At 43.8% G+C, this 24,865-nt stretch overlaps 1 protein-coding gene and 1 pseudogene across 3 annotated transcripts in view; one reads left to right on the top strand and one right to left on the bottom strand.

Moving 5' to 3' along the window:
• Nucleotides 1-24,865, bottom strand: part of LOC126527043 (histone-lysine N-methyltransferase SUV39H2-like) — a 92,203-nt gene that overhangs the window by 10,369 nt on the left and 56,969 nt on the right. For 2 of the 3 annotated variants that reach the window (XM_050174758.2, XM_050174759.2), the window contains 2 exons: nt 23,026-23,196; nt 11,031-11,166 (listed from right to left, as the gene is read on the bottom strand). In XM_050174758.2, the coding sequence (XP_050030715.1) occupies nt 11,031-11,166; nt 23,026-23,196 (307 nt within the window). Of the gene's footprint in view, nt 1-11,030; nt 11,167-21,525; nt 21,624-23,025; nt 23,197-24,865 lie in introns of those variants that run through there. The other variant, XR_008611635.1, reaches the window with a different exon arrangement.
• LOC140213162 (uncharacterized) lies at nt 7,172-8,130 on the top strand (annotated as a pseudogene).

Genomic DNA, 24,865 nt, shown 5'->3' with positions numbered 1-24,865 from the left:
ATTCATTGCAACTTTAGTGTATTGGGAATAAATCAGTTTTTTTTTTTTTCCAAATGAGACAAAATAGTGTTTCTATATGAAAGCATGAGGTGCGAGGTATTGTACTCTTCTTCTTTTTTTTTTATTTTTGTCACGGAAAACAGGTGTGCGTTACAATCGAGGTTTTCGTTGTTGTTTTTTTTCTTCACGGAAAACGGGTGCGCTTTATAATCGAGGGCGCATTAGAATACAGTAAATACAGTATGTGCCTCAAAAATAATTACTGAACTCATTTTCTCACAATTTTCGTCTGTTATACGAGGCGTTTAGCTTGTTTTCCAGATATTTTCAGTGAACTATGTCAGGCACGTTGTTCAGGTACAATAAGTGTCCCATCTGCTAATGTTAATTACAGTCTTTGTAGAAGGTAACTTGTGTCAAAGTGTCATACTGCCGTTATCCACAATGTTTCCCTCGTGTCCTCGTGGATTAAATGAGTCATCTGTTTATATTTGGTGAAAATAAGGGAGAACATTATGGGTAATGTGTAGGCAAAGTCTACCATGTCTGTGTTTATTGTGGCCTTTGCAATAAATTATGTATTCAAGTGCTGCAGAGCATTATAAAAAAAATGTGTTTTATGAGCGGCACAAAATTTAGCCTGCTGACGGCATAATTACAAATACCATCGGGAGCAAACTCAGCAAAAATGGGGCAACTATAATGGCAAAGCAGTACAGGAAGTTAAATATGTGTGCATCAGATACAGCTTTTGCAAAATATAACTTAAGGTACTGTTTGGAGATGCCATGCAACCATTATCAGCAATGTTTCTCAATGTCCCAAGCAAACTCTACTCGACACCAAGTTTATATTTTGTGGTGATGGAAAGCATAATGAGTGTAGTGTGTAGTAAAATTTTAATGTTTCTAGCTGAATTAGGAACGTTGAAAGTAATTACGGGACCCTTGTTTTTACGGTATTTTACTGTATGTCACACCAAGTTTGCCACTTTCGCCAAAGTGACAGCACAAGTGAACTATGCTTTTTTATGTTGACATTGTTTCTTTTATTTTATTTATTTATTATTTTTGCCACATTAGACAATATGTAAATAATTTCCGTCATCCTACTCTGTCCTCTTTTCCTGTACTCTGTCCTAGGTCACTTACATTGGACAGCTACCCATGTGTCAAAAGATGTAGCTAGACAGTTACAGCACAGTCAGCAGTAATTTTCCTTACTTTCCTTTTCTTCCTATTGATTAAAAAAAAATCAACTAACATTACACCAAGCCTACTGTTGGTGGAAGAAATGGGAAGATCGCGTATGATGCGTACGCAAAGTTAAAAGTGTGCTGGTTGATTCCAGTTTTTGCAATAAGTTATGTATTCAAGCGCTCCGGACAGTACTTTAAAAGTGTGTCTTACAAATGGCACAGAATTTAGCCGATTGCCTTGGGAGAACAATAAATGTCACCATGATAAAATTTATCAGAAAGGCAACACTACGCTAAATTTGTGTGCTAAGTTAAATGCATGCAGATCAAATACCCTCTTTCCAAAACTTTCCTTTAGCAAGGGCTCAAAAGCCCTATACAGCATTTTACACTACATGTTTTAGTGTCTAAAGAGACTTCTAAATCATACCAAGCTTACATTTGACAGAAATGGGGGGGGGGGGGGGGATTTATGTCTAGTGTGTGGTGAAACTTTAGTGTTCCTGCCTTAATTAGGAGCTTAGGAGCATTGCAAATAATTATTCAACCCTCTTATTCTCCCTATTGTCATGTGCTATAAGGTTCATGCTAGGCGTTTTTCGTGAACTCAATCAAGCACCTTGTTTATATCTCTTAAAGATAAATAGGGGTGTACGAACAGTGATTTTTGAGACTGAATCGAATACGAATTGAATAGTGCCAGAAGTGAATTGAATCAGATATCAAATAGTTTTTGAATAATGAACACCCGTTATCACAATTAATATAAAAAGACACTGACAATTTAGTACTCTTAAAGTTAGCAAGTTTCTGTCATTACACAGTATGTTATGAAGCGACTATTAGAAGACCCAATGGAGCATTAGGAGCTTACAAGTAGTTTCTTCTCATGCACAGGACTCTTCAGAGTGCCAATGATCACTGTATATGTAGCTTGTAAAGTATGGGGGGGGGGATATTTTGTAAGTCTCCACCTAGTGGACATATTCAATTTGTCCGCCGCTGCAGTTATGATTGGCTGGGCTGAGTTATGTGTCAGAGAGAGACAGGCACCGCCAGCCAATCAGCACTTCAGCAGTAGACAAAATGGACATGTCTGCTAGGTGGACACTTACAGAATATACTCCCCTGCTCCACTACGTAAGTCATGTTTTATGTCTATACTATGCCCATGGGGGTGAAAGTTTACCGTACCCATGCTCCAATTTTATGTGTAATTGGGCACAGTTGACATGTTGAAATAATTGAAAAGTATTAAAGAAACATTCGTATTTATGAATAGGGACTATACGATTCATTATTCGAAAGTTTCAAATATTCGCACACCCCTAAAAATAAATGGAAGGTTATGGGTGATATGCAGGAAAAGTTTAAAGTTTCTGGGTAAATTGTGGCCTTTTCAGTAACTTACATTACTGCAATGGCGTATATGTATGCAAGCACTCCGGAGTGTGATAAGTGTCTTTTACGAATGGCGCAGAATTTAACCCGCTGCCCTTGGAGAACTATTTAAGCCACCGAGGTCAAGCTTAGAGAAAATTTGTGGAGAATTTATGGCCGATGCTTGCAAAGTAAGAAAGTGTGCGGATCAATTACTGCCTTTGTTCAAACATTCCTGAACAATACCTCGAAAGTGTTACCAAATGGGCAAGACATATGCAGGCAACATTTTAAAAGAAGTGGTTTAACAGGCAACTAAAGTTCTTAATTGTTTAAAAGAAAGAGCTTTGCTGAAAATTGAGTGGAAATTATGCAAGGTCACACATGCCTATGTAATTATGCATAAGTGTTTGCATTAACGCATCTATCACATTACAGGCTTTCTGTGCCATTCTGTAGTTTGCTTTATGGTTGATGGAGGTGAATTATTTCATTACATGTCAGCACTACACCCAACAGGGATTGAGAGAGAAAGATATATTAAGTCGCCTACTTATACGTCGTTGAGACGCGACCATGAGATGAAAGTCGGCGAGTTTCCTTTCAGAGGTGACGTCTTAAGGTACTCTTTTTTTGTTCAGTCTATAAGAGAATGGAATGCTCTTTCGCCTGACATTGTTAATATTGAAAACAATGATGTGTTTTATCGCGCTTTATGTATTCGATTACTTGTTTCTTCCTTTAAAATGTAATCCCCCCTGCTCTAATGCCCGCATGGGGGATGCAGGTATGTAATAAATAAAATAAATAAAATAAAATAAGATGCACCTATTGTGCTCATGTTTCTCCTAGTTTACTTATTTGGCAAAATTACATCAACCTACACTAATGGCCTGGCGTACCTGTACAATGTAATCAAACTTAAGCCACTCTAAAAGCTCCTTGGATTTCTAAATAGATATACGTTTGTTATTCACATACGTATGTCATATGTGGAGATTTCACGGAGGGCTTTCCATTTTTGTTCCTTTCACCGTCATTGTTACATGATGCATCGATGTCACACATGACGACAAACATGCAATGACTGCCAGAAGTTTCAACGCTACAGATTTTTCTCTCATGAGCATACTTCGATTACAACACTTTCTGCCTTTCTATTTCCCCATTTGGTGTACAAGCACGAAGCAGTCCAAGAATGCTCAGAGAGAAGCAAAATACCAATTTTCAACCATTGATAGTGGGCTATCAATGGGAATCTGCATGGGCAGTGAAGTGTTAAAGACATTAAAGCCTTTGACATTAAGGCAATGAAGTCTACAACAGTAGTGAAGATGTGGCATGGAGCTGTTCTGATTCACTGTTTTTTTTAAAATTACCTTTAGATAATACCTCCTAAACAAAGCACAGTGAAATTTACAACAACATGCAATGGAACTGTTACTAAAAAATGTCCGTGAAATTGACAAGTATAATTGATACACCAGTATGGCTATATACAATCAACGCCTGATTTCTCAGATTCCATAGGGGCTGCAAAACGTTAAAAAAAGTCAGGTAGTTAGAAAAAAAATGAATGTATGCCCTTTACTTTCTCCAAAGGATCAAATAGCCACAGGCATGTTTGAAATAGCTCTGAAGGTTTTCCAGTACACTTCTTAGGCGTATCGGTGCTCATACTCTGACAGGAGATGGTAGGTGCACGCGTGTATGATTAAGAACTACATGCTGGGACCTGCGACTGTGGACCCATTCCAATCTTAGTATACTTCACCACAATACATCGCGTATGCTTCGCCGCGTAGCACTATTGTATTGCAGCGAAGCTGACTTTCGGGAGCTGGCATATGCAATGCTTAACTTTTGCCGTGTTTCAGAGCCATCAGGGAAGATCAAATAAGCAGAGTCGACGACATTACTGACAGCTGCAGATTCTTTCAATGATAAACACGGCACTGAACAGCAAGGTGCTTGGTAGCAAATGTCGAATCTGCTAGGCCTAGCGTTGCCACGGTGTCTACGGCTGCCAGCAGATCGGCGTGCAAGAGCGTTTGGCAGCGAATGTCGAAGCCACTAGGCCCAGTGTTGCCATGAAGGCTACGGCTGCCAGCAGATCAGCATACCAGAGCACTTTGTAGCGAATGTCGAAGCAGCTAGGGCTAGCGCTGCCATGGCTGCCAGTGAGTGGATCGACGTGCGAGAGCGCTTGGTAGCAAATTTCGAAGCAGCTGAGCTTAGCGTTGCCACGGTGGCTACGGGTGACAGTGGATCGGCGTGAAAGTGCACTGGTTCTAGCATGGAAGAAAAAGGAGGGAGCATACCGCAATACGATTGAAGCCGAAATCTGCTGGCCCAGTGGTGGCCCAACACATGACGTCAATGTGTGCAATTGATTTTAGTGTTTCCACTCTACAGGGAGAGCCACAGCAGGGCAGCTGAACAAGCGTGCACCGAATAAAAACTACTGGCATAGCTACTGGGAACCAAAAGTCCCCACAAATCTCAATTCTTGCTCCATAATCTCGACGTAAGAGGTCACGTGTTGGGCCACTACTGTGGCTTCACGGAGCGTTCGCCTGCCATATATTTTTCCTGCCTCCATCAATTCTAGGCTGTGAAGCAATCAAAAGGGTGGGGGTGGTGCCTTCGATTAATGTTGTTTCAAACCTGCAGTCACGGCAAGAAGTCCACAAAGACGGATGGCTTAACGTTTCAGTGTACAAAATTTCCGACGTTCTTATACACTGGCTCTACTGGGGGCAATCTCCACCAATGGACATGCTGGCGCCACCATTGGCGTGACGTGGTATGAGGGATCACGTGGGCACAGCAGCCGTGTAGGCTGCTTCGGAAGCACTGAAGCGAGCTGAAAATGGAAGTTTAAAGTCCCATCTTCGCTGCAGTTATCATTAAGTGGTGCGGTTTTCCCACTTCGCATGTCTGCTTGACAACACTTGAAAGCACTATAATAGGTAGTGGCTGCCCTTGAAAATGCCCAACATGGTAGGCTACTGCTCGGTGCCACAGTGCTGGATGTACACAACAGAGCCCGGTGTCAGCCTTCACGCATACTCGCAGGACAAGAGCCTACATGAAGCTTGGATTGCAAAACTTAGAACCGGCAAGCAGCCATTGGTACAGCTCGGATGTGCAGCAAGCACTTCAGCGAGAAAGATTTCTGCTACGGCGTCGGGGCTGCGATGTTCAGTGAGTAGCAGGAAGCACACACTGAGACGCTCGCTCATGCGCGCTACCTGGCTAATGTCATGAAGCTTTGATCTTTGAACTTGTTTATGCTAGATAGTGGAAAGTTCACTGGAATGGAAAAAGGACAAGAAACACATTAAAAAAGGTATGGCATATGCTCATGTTTGTGTAAGCACCAAATAATGAATTATGTATTGGATTAAGAAAAAGAAGCAGTGGGAAATTACTCGCTGAGAAGACCGATAAAGATACAGTGCGATGCAATTTGAGAAATTACGATATTGAAACGTCCAAGAATTTAGAGGAAAGGGAAAAAAAAAAAAAGACAATCATCGTGACGAACATCACAAGCCGCCGTAGGCTTCGAGGTCCCTAGTTATAACAAAATTATTTTTGAATAACTCTGATAGTGTCAAGCAACAATGGTTGCTTGTGTACTGTCGAACACTCACATGCATCAGTCTAAAAAAAGCTCACGATACGGTGGGAACGCGCATGCAACAAAAGCAAAACACTGTGCACGGACATGCGTCCAGATGCACAGTCGGTCGCTGTGAACCCATGCAACCACTGCATTGAGGCTTCATTCTGTTATGCTCCATTTGCTTATACAGACAGCCTACTATAAGAACATATTTCACATAGTTCTCTCTGAGCGACTGCCTACCTTTCACGCAAGAAACCTGTTCAGGGGACTCCATCGTGGCAACTGCACGCAGTGTGCATTCACTGTACGTATTCGGTAATGAGATTGCGTCCGTGAACCATTCTCTGGTTTTTGGTTGCCCAAGATTATTGTTTTAACAGTAACATGGACACTTCTGTTTTTTCTGTCATTTCGAGAGTAGTACTTACAGAAATACCCAAAAGTTCTCCCGCGTGGCGTTTTTGTTGAGCACTGACAGCCAAACCTATGAGGAGCGAGCCGCGTTATCCCTTATACTACGTAAGTGAGGTGCTTCCGACAGATGACTCCATAAATCCTCACCACCAATGGTGTAGGAAGTGATGCCACGAAGGCATCCGAATTATCAAGCATGTCCAAAACATTTATCGTTGACATTTTAAGCAAGGAGTGGGCTGGACGGAGCGGCAGCCATGCAACCGCTTCAAAACCCGTTCTTGTTTGTTGTACAGATTCTGGCGTTCCTCGGCATGTGGCAGCCCTTGGATTCCTTTTGCGAAGCTATCGTCGTGCCTTTATCACCATGTTACGTCAGAGATCAACACTATGGCGGAAACACCACATCATCAACCCTTGACGCGGCGTACATCGTGCCCCGATTTGGCTGGGCATTCCCATCGCCTACGACACCAGTCAGCCGGACGTACTTGAGAGCGACGCTTTCATTGGGCCACTTCAGTGGGCTGGACGGAGCGGCAGCCATGCAACCGCTTCAAAACCCGTTCTTGTTTGTTGTACAGGTTGGTAAACACCCGTCGTTGCACGCTAAGCGATCCAGTAATATCTGTCTGCTGCTCTTCCCAGGCCCACTGGTGATTCTTTGTGATTTTTTTTAGTGTATATATGTTGTCAAATTGCTTATGTTAGCTGGGGATGTGGAACAGAACCCTGGTCCTCAAAAGGAGATTCTAGACGCCATTGCCGCCTTGTCCGCTAAAAGTGACGCACGCCATACCGAGGTAATAGGGATGCTATCAGAGGTCCGAGCTAATCAGCAAAAACTTGAGGAAAAAGTTTCCAGCTTAGCCAGTAGGCTCGCAACAGTTGAATCCCTGGTGGAATCATATGAAGCAAATCAGAATGGTGTTGATCTACCGAGAGTAGTCGATGAAACTGTGCGAGACCAACTGCAGCAATAACTTCTCGGTTGGACGAGCTGGAAGACCGCTCTCACCGTGACAACCTTATATTCTACGGGATTCCTGACGTCCCAGCTGAGAACAGGTCCAAATCTGAAACTAAAATTCGAAACTGCCTTACCAGTTTACTACAGATAACTTTAATAGACGAAGCCATTTCCCGCGCCCACAGGCTGGGTTCCTATGCAGTAAATAAACACCTGCCCATAATCGTAAAATTCTCGTCCTCAAAACTTAAGCAAAAGGTTTTCACTGAGTGAAAAAAATTCAAAGGTTCTGGCATTTCTGTTAGCGAAGACTTCTGCCGCGCCACACGCTTGTCACACAAAAAATTGATTGAATTCGGAAAGGCTAGCGGACAGAAATATGTGCTACGGCTTAACCGTCTACAAATCGACAAAAAAACTTATGTTTACTGTCCGGTAACTGATCGAGTCTGCGAAATCCACACAAACAAGCTTCGTTCAACAAATTCTGTCCCAAATGCACCTTCTGATGGCCCTAGCAATCCACAAACATAGCGGAGTCATGGTCCCGTGGCAAAAAATATTTCTCTTTTGTATTCAAATATTCGCAGCGTATGTAACAAGCGGGATGCTTTATCTTCTGTCGTCGACACGTGCAGTGCTCATATTGTTATCCTGACAGAGACATGGCTTTCTAGCAAAATTGAAGACCGTGAAATTTTGGAATGCGAGGGTGTTTACCGTTTCTATAGACATGACCGTGATGTGCGGTGTGGTGGTGGTGTACTTATCGGTGTTCGTGATTCGATTACCGCTGCTGCAATTGAGCTTGCGTCACCATTAGCGCTAGTGTGCACGCGCGTAGGCTTCGAACGCAAAAATTTTATCATTTGCGTCGTTTACAGGCCCCCTTCCTCACCTAACACATTTTGTTCAGACCTTCACGATGCCTTAAATAGTCTAATTTTACGGTTCCCTTCCACGCCACTAATACTCCTTGGGGACTTTAACTTTCCTGGCATTAACTGGCATACTGATCGCCCTTCAACCGAAGAGTGCCGTTCTGAATATTCCGAATTCATCAGCCTTTGCCTCGATTTTGACCTGCACCAGCTTGTTCTGAAGCCTACTCTATGTTCTGCACACTCAGCTAATATCCTAGATTTAATCCTTACTACATCCCCGGAATTTGTTTCGCCCCTAACTTACCTACCGGGTATTAGCGACCATTGTATAATCCACTGTAATTTGCAGTTAACCATCCCATCTGTTACCTCGTCGAAAGTTATATGTGATTACAGGAATGCTGATTTTGCCGCTATTAATAACGAACTAGAAACTTTCATCACTGACTACATTCCAAGTTTCCACACTCGATCGGTTGAAGAAAACTGGTCAATATTCAAAGAAAAAGCCAACTCCTTAATTAACCGGTACATCCCGCAAAAACGTATTTATTCTAATTCTCGCGCACCCTGGTTCAACTCGCGTCTTAAACGTTTACTGAACAAAAAGAAAAGGCTTTTCCGACGAGCAAAATTAACTGGCAATCATGAGCGTTGGAATGCTTACACAATAGCATTGAGCGACTACAAGAATGCTGTAGCAGAATCCAAAACAACATTTTATGAGCACACGTTGCCTTCTTTCTTGACAGACAACCCACAGAAATTTTGGAGTGTGGTCAACGGTAAAAAATCTAGTGCCATTGAACTGTGTGATCTTAACAACGAACCTGTCGATAGCAGTGTCTGTTGTGAAGTATTGAATGACGCGTTCATCTCTGTATTTTCGGATTCTGTGCTGTGCGCAAGCGCTGTTTTTTCTGATGTGCATTATTTTCTAATGCTTCCTATTACCATTGACCTTGATGGCGTTGTAAATGAAAGAGGCCTCAAAAGTTTCTGCATGCAGTGGAATACACGAAATTTCTTAAGGGAACTATTACTTATTCATCTATAATTCTGAGCAAAATCTTTGCTCAGTCACTTCAAACCACCATCCTTCCGAATGATTGGAACGCAGGGATGGTGATTCCCATACATAAGTCTGGCAGTCGGTACTCCCCACTTAATTACAGACCTACATCCCTAACCAGCGTTCCCTGCAAATTAATGGAGCACATTTTTTTACTCACACCTGGTTTCATTTCTCGAGTCAAACTCATTTTTCACCCCCTACCAACACGGATTTAGAAAACACTATTCCTGCGAAACACAGCTTTTGTCATTCACTAATGATTTATTCCAGGCGATGGATGCTAACTTTATTATTGACTGCATTTTTTTAGACTTCGCCAAAGCATTCGATACTGTTTCACACGAATTAATTTTAACTAAATTAAGTAACCTCAACATTGATCCTAACATGCTTGCTTGGATCAAGTGTTTTTTGTCTAACCGTTTCCAATTTGTTTATGCTAACGAATACTTCTCTTCCACTGGTCGAGTAACCTCCGGTGTACCGCAAGGCTCGGTTCTAGGACCATTATTATTTTTAATTTATATTAATGACCTCCCAGACCAAATTAAAACCTCAATTAGGTTATTCGCCGATGACTGAGTTCTCTATCGTGTCATTTCTAACTCTGGCGACTGCGATACTCTTCAATCAGACATTGGCATAGTAACATTATGGTGTGCTAGATCCCAAATGAAGCTCAATTCTAATAAATGTAAGGCGATGCGTGTGTCCCGTGTTGTAAGAAATACCACCCTTCCTACGTACAATATTAACAACATACCTGTAGAAAATGTATCATCATACAAATATCTTGGTATCTACATTACACACAATCTTACATGGAACATTCATATAAATTACATTTACGGTAACGCTAATCGCATGCTTGGGTTTTTACGGCGTAATTTTTCATCGGCAACTGCAGCTGTCAAGTTATTTCTGTACAAATCCTTAGTGAGGCCTAAACTTGAATATGCATGCTCCATTTTCGACCCTTCTACTCTAAAGCTAAAAAACACCATCGAATCCATTCAAAACCGAGCTACTTGTTTTATTCTCTTCAATTATTCTCGTCATGCAAATGTCTCATCAATAAAACTAACCCTTGACTTGCCTAACCTAGAGTTACGTCGTAAATACTTTCGCCTATGCTTTTTTAACAAGATTTATTACTCTAACGAAACACTTAAGGATGAACTAATCTCCCCGCCATCATACATATCGTCACGCACGGATCATCGTTTTAAGGTTGAAGGTCCAACTTGTCGCACCAACGTTTATTTTGATTCCTTTCTACCAAGAACGACGAATGACTGGCACCGCCTCCCTGCCTCCATCACTGCCATTTCTGACGCCACGAACTTCAAGAATATTGTTAACGAATTTAAGAGTATGACAATAAATAAATAAATAAATAAAACAATGATACACAGGCCATTATAGAAACCAGCAATAGTAAGAATGGCTGCTGAGCAAGCTGCCGTAGTGCTGACCTCCACATGACATCTTGTAGTCCACAGTGAGCTCCTCGTGAATGCAGATGTCTCTGTTTGTAAAAAACGCCAGGCGCGGCATTCGGAGGTCCAGGTTGTTTATCCACACCATGCAGACCGCCATGTTTGGCTCACACTGCAATTACAAGACAATAATCATAGCCCCATTAATTAAAATGTTGGTCAACAGAAAGCACATAGCCGGTGAGCAACTGGTGCTCTCTCTACAATTAGAAGTCATTGATTTATCGTCTCAATATACTAAAACTGCATGCATTTGCACCAGTGAACTGTTGCAAAACCAGAACACACAGACAGAATAGTCCTTTAAAAATGACTGCCCACGAAAAAACTTCAAATGTATGTAGAATGTTACTGCAGCAGATGTAATGTGTTACCATATTTGCACGTAAATAATGTGAGCACGAATACAGTCTAGGCTCGTTACAACGGACCCCCGTACAACAGACTTTTGGATATACTGGGCCATATTTCAGCCTTAGTTTGTTCTACCTATCGTATTTACTCGCATAATGATCGCACGTTTTGTAAAAAAAAAAAATTGACGCAAATTCAGGGGTGCGATCATTTGCGGGTTAAATTTTCCGCGAAAAGAAAAAAAAGCTTTTTTTTTTTTCATTCCACGTTTGCTGCGGGATGACAACAGGTCAACAAATAGGCGGCTGCCGTTGTATGTAGTGCAGGACACCAAAACAAAGATGGCGGCAGGCACAACAAGCTGAACGCTATACGAACGCACCGAACGCGATTTTTTTTCTTCTCGTGAGTACATTACGTGCACTGAAACAGTTTCTTCTGTATCAGTAATGAATAATACCGTTAATATCGGCAAGTTTACGGCAATAACGTAGCCATGTCCACTTTGAGGGGACAGAAACAGATGGGCGCGCTTAGCTGCCAGTGACGTAGAAACATGGCTGGCATGCTGCTGAAACTGCAGCATTTGTCTTCACTACTATCCTAATGCAGCACGTTTCCACTAAGGGTGGGCGAATATCTTAGCTGTGTTACAAGCGTAGGCGTGTGAATAGGGTACACTTCTAACGTATTAGTGTAAACGTGGCTACTATCATTGCCGCTCGCGATTTGTTGCGTGCCCACGAGTGCAGACGAGAAGAACCGAAGGGCGCCTTTTTTGTTGTTGTTGACCACAACCATTATAAAGCCTATACATAATAAAGGCAAGTTTGGTTGTAGCATTTTTTTTTTTTTTTGTCATGGAAGTTTGGAAAGTGACGAAAGGAATGAAATGGGGCATCTGCTTAAGAATATTTGGTGCATGCAGACTGCCTCGTTTGTCTTGAAGAGTCGTTTGCATAGCATTCGACAGATGGTAATCACAATCATTATTAGCTAGACTTGGCACAAGACATATTGCTGCGGCAAGTTTGGGGTGCGATCATTACACGGGAAATAAAAGAAATAAAATTTTGACGACGAAAATCAGGGGTGCGATCATTATGCGAGTAAATACGGTATTTCATGAATGCAACAAAGTACACTTTTAACGGACCTCGCTACAGCAGACTATCGGCTACAGCAGGCGAAATTAGTGGAAATTTTTTTTTTTCAAAATTGGGCATACAAAAAGTACTTTTCCTGTGTAGACACGGTCTGACAACTGACTTGCGAGGGTAAGCTAACGATCGCAGCTCAATATTGAGCACGCGAGAAAGGAAGGCAGGGCGGAAGCGCCATCTTCTTTCACACACAAGGCAAGTGAGGGGAGGTGAGAGAGGGGCGTTCTAGTCCGGCGGCACTGCCGCTTATGGGGCTGCCGCTGTATCTTGAAAGTGATCTGCTATGTGGACAAAGTGCTCACCCTTGCTGCTGCCGTATCTTGAAAGCAATCTGCAATGGGGACAAAGTGCGTGCCCCCGCGGGACTCATTTTAAAAGCGATCTGCGATGGGGACAAAGTGCGCCCAGCACCGTAGCTTCGTATGCACTGTGCTTTCGACGTTTAGTTCGTGTTGAAGCAATAAACAGCACGAAGATCAATTTGCCCGCTGCTGCTGCTGCGCTTATCTTGCTTAATTTGCTATCGCAATCGATACTTCAGGTGAAACTGCGACTTCTTTGTTTGTTTTTTGCTTTGGATATTTGCACTCACTTTGCAATAAATTTGTTAGACACCACGACGAAAGTTTCAGAAGTGAGGCATTTCGGATATTACGGACTTCAGATAAAATGTATGTTTTTCGTCGGATTATCAGGGTCCATTGTAACGAGAGTTGACTGTATAACATGAGGGGGACACTTTTAATAACGCATAAATGTGCAAGCCAGCAGCTATTTTTTTCATTGTTACTGTGAAACTACTGTTGCAAAATAAAGTGGAAGGACGAGTGCATGTAAAATTTAGTCATCACTGCCGACATCTTTGTAACTGTGTTAACAGCAGCATCCTCCACGCCACCACGGTTATTGGACAGGCAGCATTTCTGAAGTGGCCACAGCATCATCCAACACAGCTCTGTACGTAGTAGTAGCAATCGTGATGGTGCGCAGCGGTTTAGCTCATTGCAGTCTGAAGAGACAAAAATGTTTGTCAAAAGCTGCGTTATATTCGTATCACAAATCCCAATATATTGCAAGGCATGTCTGTGGATGAAAATTGAGAAAAATATCTTTGCGCTATAATTGTGCGAATACGGTAAATTGTCTGCTAAGTAGAGGGACGCCTTATCTGTGTGCACAATGTTCATCACATGAATAACATGTAACAATAAAAGTACAAACACTCTATCTTAAAACAAAGGGGCACAGCTGTGAAAGACTGATCAATGCCAGGCATTTACAATCACTGTGCAGGGCTCTTACTTGTGCTACTGGAGAGGTTTAGCTTATCTTGCATTCAGGTAAACGCAGGGAGACAGGGCATGGGGGCACTGGGGCGGAGGTGTAAACTTGTGCGGCCAGCATGGTACAGCCACCTGTTGGCACAGAGCTCAAACAGACAAAAAAAGCTACTATTGCAGTAACCAAGTGTACTTTACTTTGCTGCGAGTATAAATTTTTGGCAGCAACACGATAACGCAAGTACCAAAAATTTACACCAGCAGCGAAGTAGAATACACTTTGTTAACGCAATATTAGCTGTTTTTGTCTCTGAGCTCTGCGCCACCAGGTGGCTGCACCATGCAGGCCGCTCACGTTTAAGCCACCATCCCAACGCCCTGTCCACCTATGTTTACCCGAATACCGGACAAGCTAAATCTCTTTACTATCCACTGGGAAGAGCCAGAATAGACAAAACCTGCTTCCATTTTTCTATCTGCAGATGGCAGCACCAGTGTGCCCCCTCCCTTTCAGTTATTGGCATGTGTCATGTAAGAGCATATCATTTGAGATTGTCAAGAGCTTCAAGGTGATGGGGTTCTTAAACAACAATGGACAGCACAGAGGACAAACAGTTTTTTGGAAGAGTCTATGAGTTGAGCTCATCAAACAATGAGGGTAGTGGAAGAGATGACAAGTGAATAAAGGTATTCATAATCTAAGTGCGCTTTGAGGCTTCAGTTAGTAGCCATAAGCCTGCTTCATGTAATGTCTGCAGCCTGCAACAAAATTTTTTTAAAAAGTGCGGGCCTTACATGAGCACAAATGGTAGTACAGTATAACCTCGCTCAGACAGTTTAAGAAAATTTTTTTTACATATAAAGAATGAGAAAAAGTGTACTAACCAAGAGAACATACAATCCGAAGTAACTAAAAGCTCTGACAGACTCAGCTGTATTTCACATCTACGTAATGCGAAATGTTGCAAGTCATTGTGCACGAGGCACTGATGCGCGTCGATCTAGTGGAGCTTCAGCGGCTTGAGACACGATTTGTTGTTTTGCTACTGCACAGTGTTTAAGACGGCAATGGGAAACTGAAGCGAAATTGAGCTGGTGGGTGACGTCAGATGCCACCAAAGTGAAACGCGACCCTCATGTCACGCCGCCTGCAGCAGAGAATGGCGGCATGTTTGGATTATCACCTACTAAAAGTGTGCAGTACGCTACTAACAGCATTACGCCCCACACGCTGTAAAACAGATAGGTGAAGATGCTTATCGCAACAGGTTGGCAGCAGTAACATTGAATACAGCGTGTGACGAACTGGGAGAAGAATTGCTTGTAACAGAATAAGAAACTGAGTGCATGCCAGCATTTTCATGTGAGACGGGCAGGTGAGTATTGCGGTGAAGCTGCCACAGTGGGCGGCTACGTACTCTTTTCGATTGCACAAGCCTCGCACATTTTCTTGTTTGCATGGAATCTGGTGCCTGGAGAACGTATTATGCAATCGCAGTGTGGCAACGTACTGAACGTTGGTGCCGAAAAATCACGTTTTCCTAGACGTATGAACCAGTAAAAATTAAGAGCAACTCTATTAAGTCATTTCTTGTGTTCCTGATCGCAAACATTGGCACCAGGAAATTGTATGTAATGGGATCGTATCAACAAGGTTTTACTGTACATAATTTTCCAACTCTGGTGTGGGTCTTTGCGTAATTGATCTGTATGCAGAAAACAAAGCTGCTTGCAGGCCATCCATACCTAAAATTTTACAACATTGAAACCCAGTGCAAATTCACCCACCTTCAAATAATCGAAACATATTTGAACAATCCACCCTACAGCGACAGTGAATGCATACTTTTTCTAGTCTTCACAGGCTTGACACACACACACATACACACACACACGCACGTACGCACGCGCATGCACGCACACATGCCAAACTGTGCACATTGAGTTACAACTACTAATCAACCTTTTTCATTTTCCTGTGCTGACCTCTGGCACACACTGCTGGAAACATTTTTGAAGGGTGCCAGGGCTTCTGCCAGTTGATTAGTGCACCTCTGAACATGTTGAGAATGCGTCGGTTGCGTGTTTTGGAAATCGCAATGAATTATTAATGGCTTCTCTGGGGCAGCATATCTTACGTGGAAGCCATGTAGCACTCAAGTACTACAGTAGAACCCCGTGAATATGCCCCTGTTACATACAGTTTCTCGGCGGCAACGTTCGCGATCAAGAACACAAAAAATGACCCAACAAAATTAAGCTCATTTTTTACCGGTTCATACATTCCCGCAAAATACGATTTTTCAGCACCTATGTTCAGTACATCGCCCAACTGTGATCGTATGATACGTTTTCCGGCTGCTAGATCCCATGTAAACAGGGAAATGGGCGAGACGAGCGCAATCAAGAGCAGTATATAGCTGCCCGTCGCAGCAGCTTCACCGCAACACTCGCCTGCCTGCCTCCCGTGAAGACATCAGCGCACAGTCAGTTTCTCGTTTCGGCACCAGCAGATCTTCTGGATCATCACAGATGGCATTCACAGCTATCACCACCAATCCCACTACAATAAGCATCTTTACCTATCTGTTTCACAGTGTGTGGCGCCATTGGAAGCATAGCACATGCTTTTAATACGCAATAACCGAAATGTGCCACCATTCCCTGCTGTAGACTGCCATTGTATACATTTTCCAGTCGCTAGATCTCATGTGAACAAAAACAGGTGAAAGACGCAAGCGATCGAGAACAGTATATAGCCGCCCATCTCACGTGAAAACAACCGCGCGCACAGGTTCTTATTCCGGTACCAGCAAATCTCCGTCCGGGTCGTCGCACACTGCATTCAAAGCTGTCGCCACCAAACCTATTGCAATAGGCATCTTCACCTATCTGTTTTACAGTGCGTGGTACTTAGTGCCATTTGTAACGTACTGCACGCTTTTAGTAGATGATAATCAATATGTGCCACCGTTTCCTGCTGGAGGCACAGTGCAATATGAGAGTCACATTTCACTTTGGCGGCATCCGGCATCGCCCACCAGCTCAACTCCATTTGGGTTTCCCATCACCATCCTAAAACACTGCGCAATAGGAAAACAACATGCATCTCGGGCCGCCGGAGCACCACCAGCTCAATGCACGTCGGTGTCTTCTGCCGCAACAATCCGTGCAACGCCTCGTGGTATGCAGATGTCAACAATAGTCGAGCCTGTCAAATTTTTTTAGTTACTTTGGATCGTACGTTTTCCTGGGTAGTACATTTTTTTCTCATAGTTTTTCCAAAATCTATGAATGACACTTTACTGTACTAGGAGAAAAGGCCTGATTGCACTGTAGTGCTAACCGTGTGGCCAATAAAAGCACGCGGAGTTCCGTCTATGACGTGGCTGCCTTTGAATTTGTTGCCGATTTCTGGCAATTGCAGCTCACGTTTTGTATTCCTTTTACCCATTCTACAGACATTTCATATTCAAGAAGCCTTTCAGCACAGCCTTTCGTGTCAGATTTACCAAAGCAGTCCATTTGCTTGCATCAACATTTACAGCCATAGATCAATGTTAGCTTCAAATATTGTGGTAGCGGCGCATCGCTGATATCAAATAATGTAAAAATGCAGCAAAACATCCATATCTGCACATACCATAAAAACCGGAATATAAGTCGAACTTTTTTTCAAAAAACCATTGCGAAAAGTCGACCCTCGTCTTATATACCGGACATTGGCGGAAAAACTACGGAAGTCTTGCAACTATGGGCGGATGAAGTAAAGAGCCGCCTTCACCATCGCCATCAGCAGTGCGCGGCGTGGCGACATTGTGGCACCGCCAATTTGCGTTTACATTGTCACAGTTATATTGGTTAGAGGCTGCTTTTTCACATTTTGTTTCAAAATGAGCGGAAGCCGACGGCAATTCACCGTTGCCTTCAAGAAAAAAGCAATTGAGTGCGCGGAAGCATACGGCAACCTCGCGGCACAGCACGAATTTGGAGTATCCGAAAAGAGCATTCGGTACTGGCGGAGGCAGAAGCAGCAAACCAACAGAAAACGTCATTCCGTGAGCGGACCGTAGAACTGGAAGACAAGGTTGCAGAGTTCGTCCAAGAGCTGCGTGTAAGATCGCTGCCTGTGACTGCGGAAGGCATACGTTGGAAAGCGGTAGAGATCGTGCACGCCTCTGGACTGGGCAGCGAGAAGCACTCGTCATCCGACTAGTTCGGACAACTCTGATCAAAGGTGTTGCTCTGATTTGGAGCAGCGCTTGCGCACTTCGTGCCCTTCTGTGTACTGTACACCCGGCCAATTTTCAACAGTATCGCGCGACCATCCACCCGCGTGTTTGTCAGCACCTTATCATCACGGCACAGAGCAGCGAAATAGCGAAAGTAAGCGCACGTGTACACATGCGCGTATCTCATTTGTTTCACCTCTCAGCGCCATTAATAAGGTGCCGACAAGCACGCGGGTCGATGGTCGAGCGATACTGTTGAAAATTGGCCGGGTGCACATGCGAGCAGCCTTCAAATAAATACTGTCACTATTGTGCACGAGTCGAATTTGTTTCAAGGTAAGGGTGTCTTTCGGTACTTTTGCCATTGAAAAGGATTTTTTTCATTTTTAGAATTCCTTAGTTGGAGGATCGACCTATATTCCGGTCCGACCTATAGTCCGGTTTTTACGGTATGAGCCGCATTGTTCTACCGAGAGACGAGTCAATATGAGCAGTTGAGCCCCTTAAACAAAGGTGACTATGAACCAGATACACATATTACAGGCTGTTATCACTAATTTTCACTTTTCTGTAACTTCATCATAGTTACACTTCCCACATTCCATAAAGTGCTACAGTCAACTCTCATTACAATGGACCATGACAACCCAACAAAGCAATGTCACTTTTATTTGAAGTCAGTAATATCTGAAACGCCTTACTTCTGAAAATTTGGTCGCGACGTGTAACAACGTTATTGCAGAGTGAGGCACGAACGTCCAAAGTAAAAAACAAACAAAACAAAGTCGCAGTTTTGCCTGAAAAGCAAAGCATCGATTGCAATAGCAATTTAGTAAACAGCTATGCAAAGTAAGGATAGTAGTTTTATCGGCCATATAAAGTTGTAAACATTAACTTACTCACTAAATTAACAAGCACCATGTCACGCGCACACAGGTAAACATGAACACAGCTCGCTCGATGACCACGGAAAGTCACTGTCAAAACATTAGAGTGAGGAAGTGTGGCAGCAACAGCGAGCGAATTGACCTTCGTGCCGTCTCTCGCTTCAACGCAAGCTAAACGTCAAAAACAGGGCGCATACGAAGCTACTGGGACTGGGTGCACTTTGTCCACATTGCAGATTGCTTTCAAGATACAATGCCCATGTGGGTGCGTACTTTGTCCCCATCGCAGATTGCTTTCAAGATACAGCGCCCACATAGGCGCACACTTTGTCCACATCGCACATTGCTTACAAGATACGGCGCCCGCGCAGTTAACAGCAGCCACCAGAGTAGAAGCCCTCCCCATTTCTCCCTTGCCTCCCCCTGCGCCTCGTACACAAAACCTGGCGCGCGCCGGTGCGCTTCCGCCAAGCCTTTCTCCCGTCCTCGCGCGCACGATATTGAGCCACGATGGTCAAGTGACCCTTGCAAGTCAGTTGCCAGCCTGTGTCAACAAAGTACAAGTCTATTTTATAAGCCCGGTTTTAAGAAAAATTGCAGCTAATTTTGTCTACTGTAGCCATTAGCGCAGTCCGTGAAAAGCGCACTTTGTTGCATTAATAAAATAGATGGAGCAAGCTAAGGTTGAAATATGGTCCGTTATATCCGAAAGCCTGTTGTATGCAGGTCTGTTGTAACGTACGTAGACTGTAGTATTAGAGAGAACTATGCTCATATAAGCACGGCTTATAGGCTGTGTAGTTCTCTCGTGAAAACACAGACACCATCGTTGACACCATTTGGTACCTGAGAAAGGTGGTTGTTTATGCTGCTGTACTGAATGCAATGACTCTTGTTTACTGTTTGACGGAGAGGTAAACAGTACATCTCTGGAATTAAGAAATGTGTCAGCATAACAACACGTACAAACCTACCCATCTACGTAGTGAATGGGACTAGCAGGGCACAGCGCTGTGTCACTGCTTCCTGCGCTTATTGTGTGTGCCCCGTGCAAAGTGAACAGTAGATTCAAATCGCTAATGCTATAACTGAACTATAAAAGCAATTTCCTTCGTCCTAACTACTTACTTTTCAGCTCAGGTCTGTCAGTAGTCGGTTCACAAACTCAACAGTTCCGCAAGGCCTAATCTTCGCCGAACATGATCAATATCGGCTCAAACTTCATGTGCATGGCTTGAGAGGGGTGAAATTTATGCATTTCAAGTTCTAAAGCATATTTCAGCTAATTTTGAGGCCAATTATATATATACAAGTGAAGGTGCTGTGGCTATCACATTGCCAGTTCGGCGGCTGATCACATGCAGTATGATAGAACGATGGTCGGCACGTTAATTTCGGTGGTACTGTTGACACAAAAGCCCATAGTACTACGACAGCTTGTGCTCATCGATTGTGTCGTTGTCGGCCTGGTATTATAAAATAGTTTCAGCAACACATTGTGCCAAATAGTCGGCTAATGATTGGCACCGGCATCTTGTCGGTCTTATGCCAAACCAGTGCTACCTTGCCTCACTTCACGGCTACATGAAGTGAGGGCCGACGCTGCAAGAAGAGAGGGCCAACACTGCAAGAAAACTCTTAGCAACGTGATGTTTTTGAAGTGCCACCCCAGTGTAATGGAGGGGTTTGTCGATAAATTTGCTGGCCATCAATAAAAGGTGGTTGCAACGTGATTAACGGTGCAGTTTGCATAAAGTCCTGCCCACTTCCGTTTTAAATGCAAGTTGCGGTAGTACACTACACACATTTTCGGCATCACACCGATGTAGAGCTACCAGTGAGCTGTAACGTGGTACACGACACGATATGTGCAGCAGTGCACGTCCATGCGCTTTCTTCTGGAGGACTTGTTTCTGATATTGGGCCATGCACACAACCCTTCCAAAACATTTTGCGACTTATCCCCTAGGGCAGGATGCATGCGCCGTCACACCGTGAAAAACATGGATTATTGAAACCTTTTAAAACAGCAGTAGCTGATAATAAAGTTTACTATGAAGTTGCTCTTCACTCTTAAAAATAGCACCCTTTGGGTCGTATCTTGCCACACAACAATAATCGTCATCTGTCTTGTCCACATTTCCTTTCTTTAATGCTGCAAGCCCGGTACTTCAAAGTCATGAACAGCATGCGCATTATCAGCATGACAGAGCATTCTCGACAGGAAAATAGCGGGCACAGCGTTTTCAAGAAAAAAAAAAGCAAGCAAGGCAGATGAAAATTATTGTCGTGTGGCAAATATACACCCTAAATGGTGTAGATTTGTGTAACAGTGTACACAATGTTTCATACACAGCAGGCAACACTACAAAAGCTAGACTTCTCTCACTGATTGAATTTGCAAGGATGAAATAGTCGAAGCTCGTTAATTCGAACACGCTTAATTTGAACTTTCGGTTTATTCGAACTGACACTGTGGTCCTATCAAAGTTATGTGTATTCCAATGGGCAAAAACGCAACACACAAGCATTTACAACGGTTAATTTGAACATACTGTGCTTCGAGCAGTGCACTAGATCATGTGGCGGCGCCTTCGACCAGCATTCCTCTGACCCCTCCATAGAGGAAGATCTTAGGAGAGATCGCTCAAAGCTGCGCAAGGAAAAAAAAAACGTGGCACAAATTTATCCACAGACGTGTGCAGGCGCACATCATCTATATAGTTCTGTTAGTGACAGGTGTCCTGTGCAGTGAATGACCAATTTTCCTGACCCCAATTTTTTGGACATGCCAGATAATTTGGATGCCTTCGCGGCACCGCCATGTACCCCTTAGAGTTAATGTATAAGAACGTCTAAAATTTTGGACACAAAAAAACCTTTGCAATCCGATTTTCCAGACTGTTTTCCATGACTGCAGGTCTGAAACGGTATTAATGAAAGCCACCACTACCGCCATTTTTACTATCTCGCCGCCTCGAGCCGGTGCTCTCGCACGTAGATCCGCTGGCAGCTGTAGCCACACGGCAGCAACACTAGGCCTAAAACGTTCGCCACCAGGCTTCTTGCTATTCGGTGCCGCCTTCTTCATAGAAACAATTAGCCGCTGTAAGCAACGGCACCAACTTCAACTTAGTAATCCTCGCCAATGGCTTCAGAGCGCGCAAAGCATGGCACGTTGCATAATGCCATTTCATGAAAGTCAGCTTCGCCCGAATACAGCAATGCACTGCGGTGAAGCATACCAAAACTTATAAGGGGCAATTGTCAAGGGCCATGGCATGTTTCCTTTAATCATACACGCGTGCACCGCCCGTCTCCTGCCACAGTACGAGTACCAATACGCCTAATACGCGTACTGGCAGGTCTTCAGAGCTACGTCAGGCGTGCCTGTGGCGATTTGAGCCCTTGGGGTCAGTAACCGGCATGCATTCATTTTTTCAGACGTTTTCACAGCCCCTAGGGTGTCCAAAAAATCAGACGTTGACTATAATCTGGAACTTCCCACTCATGTGTTAGCTCAGTGGACATGTGCCACTGCAGGTATGCCTTTCTTTTTAATTTTCTTTTTCTGCAACGTACCCGACACCCTGGCACACTTGCGCCTGGAATGCCCGTGGCAGGAAGGCAGAGAAATGCAACTGGAAACAGATGCAAAATGCGCACAAGAAGCAAACGAAGACTACCTATTCGAAACGTGGGAGGCCAAGCCCGCCCTCAGGAACATGGAAGACCAACAACAACTCATCGCCAGGGCCAAGAGGGCAGCCGAAGCCAGAGGGTTCCTGGACTAAGGAGCCTTCCCACCTTAGGGCGACACCGGGCCTCGCTCGGGACACTGTTTCGAATAATTTCTCTCTCTCTCTAATTGTTGCATACCAAAAACTACTGCAGCGTGAAATGCACAGAGTAAGATTTCTATGAACAGTCTACTTGTGTAGTTTCCACAGCGTTGCTGGCTGTGTATGAAATGGAGAGGTAGTGCAATCCATTTCATATGCACCAACCTAGTTTATCAGAACCACAAAGTTACACAAAGAGGAACAAGTGCTCACAGAATGGTTCACGAAATGGGCGATGTTTCCATACGTTCCAGCGTCCACTGTGTACATGGTTCCTTGATCCATTGAATCATCTTGTAGGTGATAGTCAAGGTCAAACAGGTACGTTGTTCCATGGTCATCATACCACTTGCCACGTTTCTCAGCTTCCTCATCCGTGATCACCTAAAAGCAATGGAAGAAACTATGAAAAAAGAATTTCAGCTGTACAAAGGCTCCCTTAAAGGGACACTAAAGGTTAATATTAAGTCAATGTGGACTGTTGAAATACCATCCCAGAAACCTCGAAACGCTTGTTTCATGCGAAGAAGAGACTTATTTTAAGAGAAAATGCGTTCTGAAGTGTTCGCATACCTCTAGCGCAGTTCAAGTCGCCTGCCCTCTGATCGAGGAGTGGTGACGTCATGGTCTCATAGTGACGTGCCGTCGGTAAATAAAACGACACCCGCAGACAGCACTACGGCTTTTCTGCGCAAAACGCAAATGCGCGGCCAGAAACAGAGCCAAGACAGAGCCGACAGCAGCGCAAAAGCGGAACTGTGGTGGCTAGCGGAAGGGAAAGCGTGCGACGATAAGCTGGTTCTTTATTTTATGATGCCAACTTTGACGCTCGTTGCAATGGACGACCCTGACAACAACACATTGGCTCGCGATGCTGGGCTCGACTTCAGCGATTTAAGCACTGATGAACGTGACTTGCTGCTGAGGGCTCACGCTGCCGGCGTCGTTGCATACTACTACAGCGGCAACTGTATGTCATGGCTGTACATATTTGCAGATTTGTAGCTTTTCCTTCGTGAAAACCAAATGCCGCACCCATCGCGCCGTCTTCGACCTGCAGTTGTTCTTGAGCTTCAGAGAATGCAGGCAAGACCAACGGAACAGCGCTATGGAAAAGCATGCTTTAAAAGGCACTCCACACGACTTCAGTAAGTCGGCGTTGAACTCGTAATCCTCTGGACGAAAGTGCAGCGAGCACACTATGCAATTTTTCGGCTCTTTGCCATTGCGATGTGGCTGAAGTACGGCACTTAACCACTTCGAATGGAGAGGTTCACTTGTTGGCAAACAGTGATAAGTAACATTGTATTCGCCACTGCAACTGCCCTTGACAAAGTTCCGCGGACCGTTCGTGCATCCCACGACATCACATGGACGTGGCATTCTCGCTGCTTGTTCCAAATGCAAGTTTCGCGAGCCAGCAGAACCAGCGCAGCACGACGCGATAATGAAACAACTGAAACTCGAAAGCCCGAGCGGCGCGAAGTCGAGCGAAAACGAAACGTTTCGACCACCCATACTACTGAAGGGTAACGTCAAAATGTTTTTTCTTAGAATCGAACAGAAGTAGACAGGTAGCATTTCCTTCTGTCTTATAACCTAATGAAATTATCTTTTTAATATGAGTAGTTGAGTACTAGTGACATAAATTATGAGGAGTGCCTTCATCGTTGGGCTAGTACCGGAATGTCACTGGGGGGTCTCAAATTGTGTCATGCATTTACCTCAATTTCTCAATTACTAAAGCTCTGTTCACAATTATATTGACGCCTTAGACGTTCTAGACCATTGCTTTATCACTTTAACTTGACTTCATAGTAACCTTTAGTGTCCCTTTAAAGGGGCACTAAAGGTAGCTACTTAGTTGACGTAGACTTAAAATACCATCCCAGAAACCATGGAGCGCTTCTTTTGTGCTAAGAAAAGGCTTAGTTTACACTTGTTAATTGACACTTAGTTGAATCTTGCTAATTCGAACATGCTTAATTCGGCCTTCTGGTTTATTCAAACTGACACTGTGGTCCCGTCAAACTTATGTGTTTTCCTATGAGCA

This window comes from Dermacentor andersoni, chromosome 9 (genome assembly GCF_023375885.2).
Source record: "Dermacentor andersoni chromosome 9, qqDerAnde1_hic_scaffold, whole genome shotgun sequence".
In the NCBI taxonomy this organism is placed as follows: domain Eukaryota; kingdom Metazoa; phylum Arthropoda; class Arachnida; order Ixodida; family Ixodidae; genus Dermacentor; species Dermacentor andersoni.
This window is presented reverse-complemented; position numbering and strand designations above follow the sequence as displayed.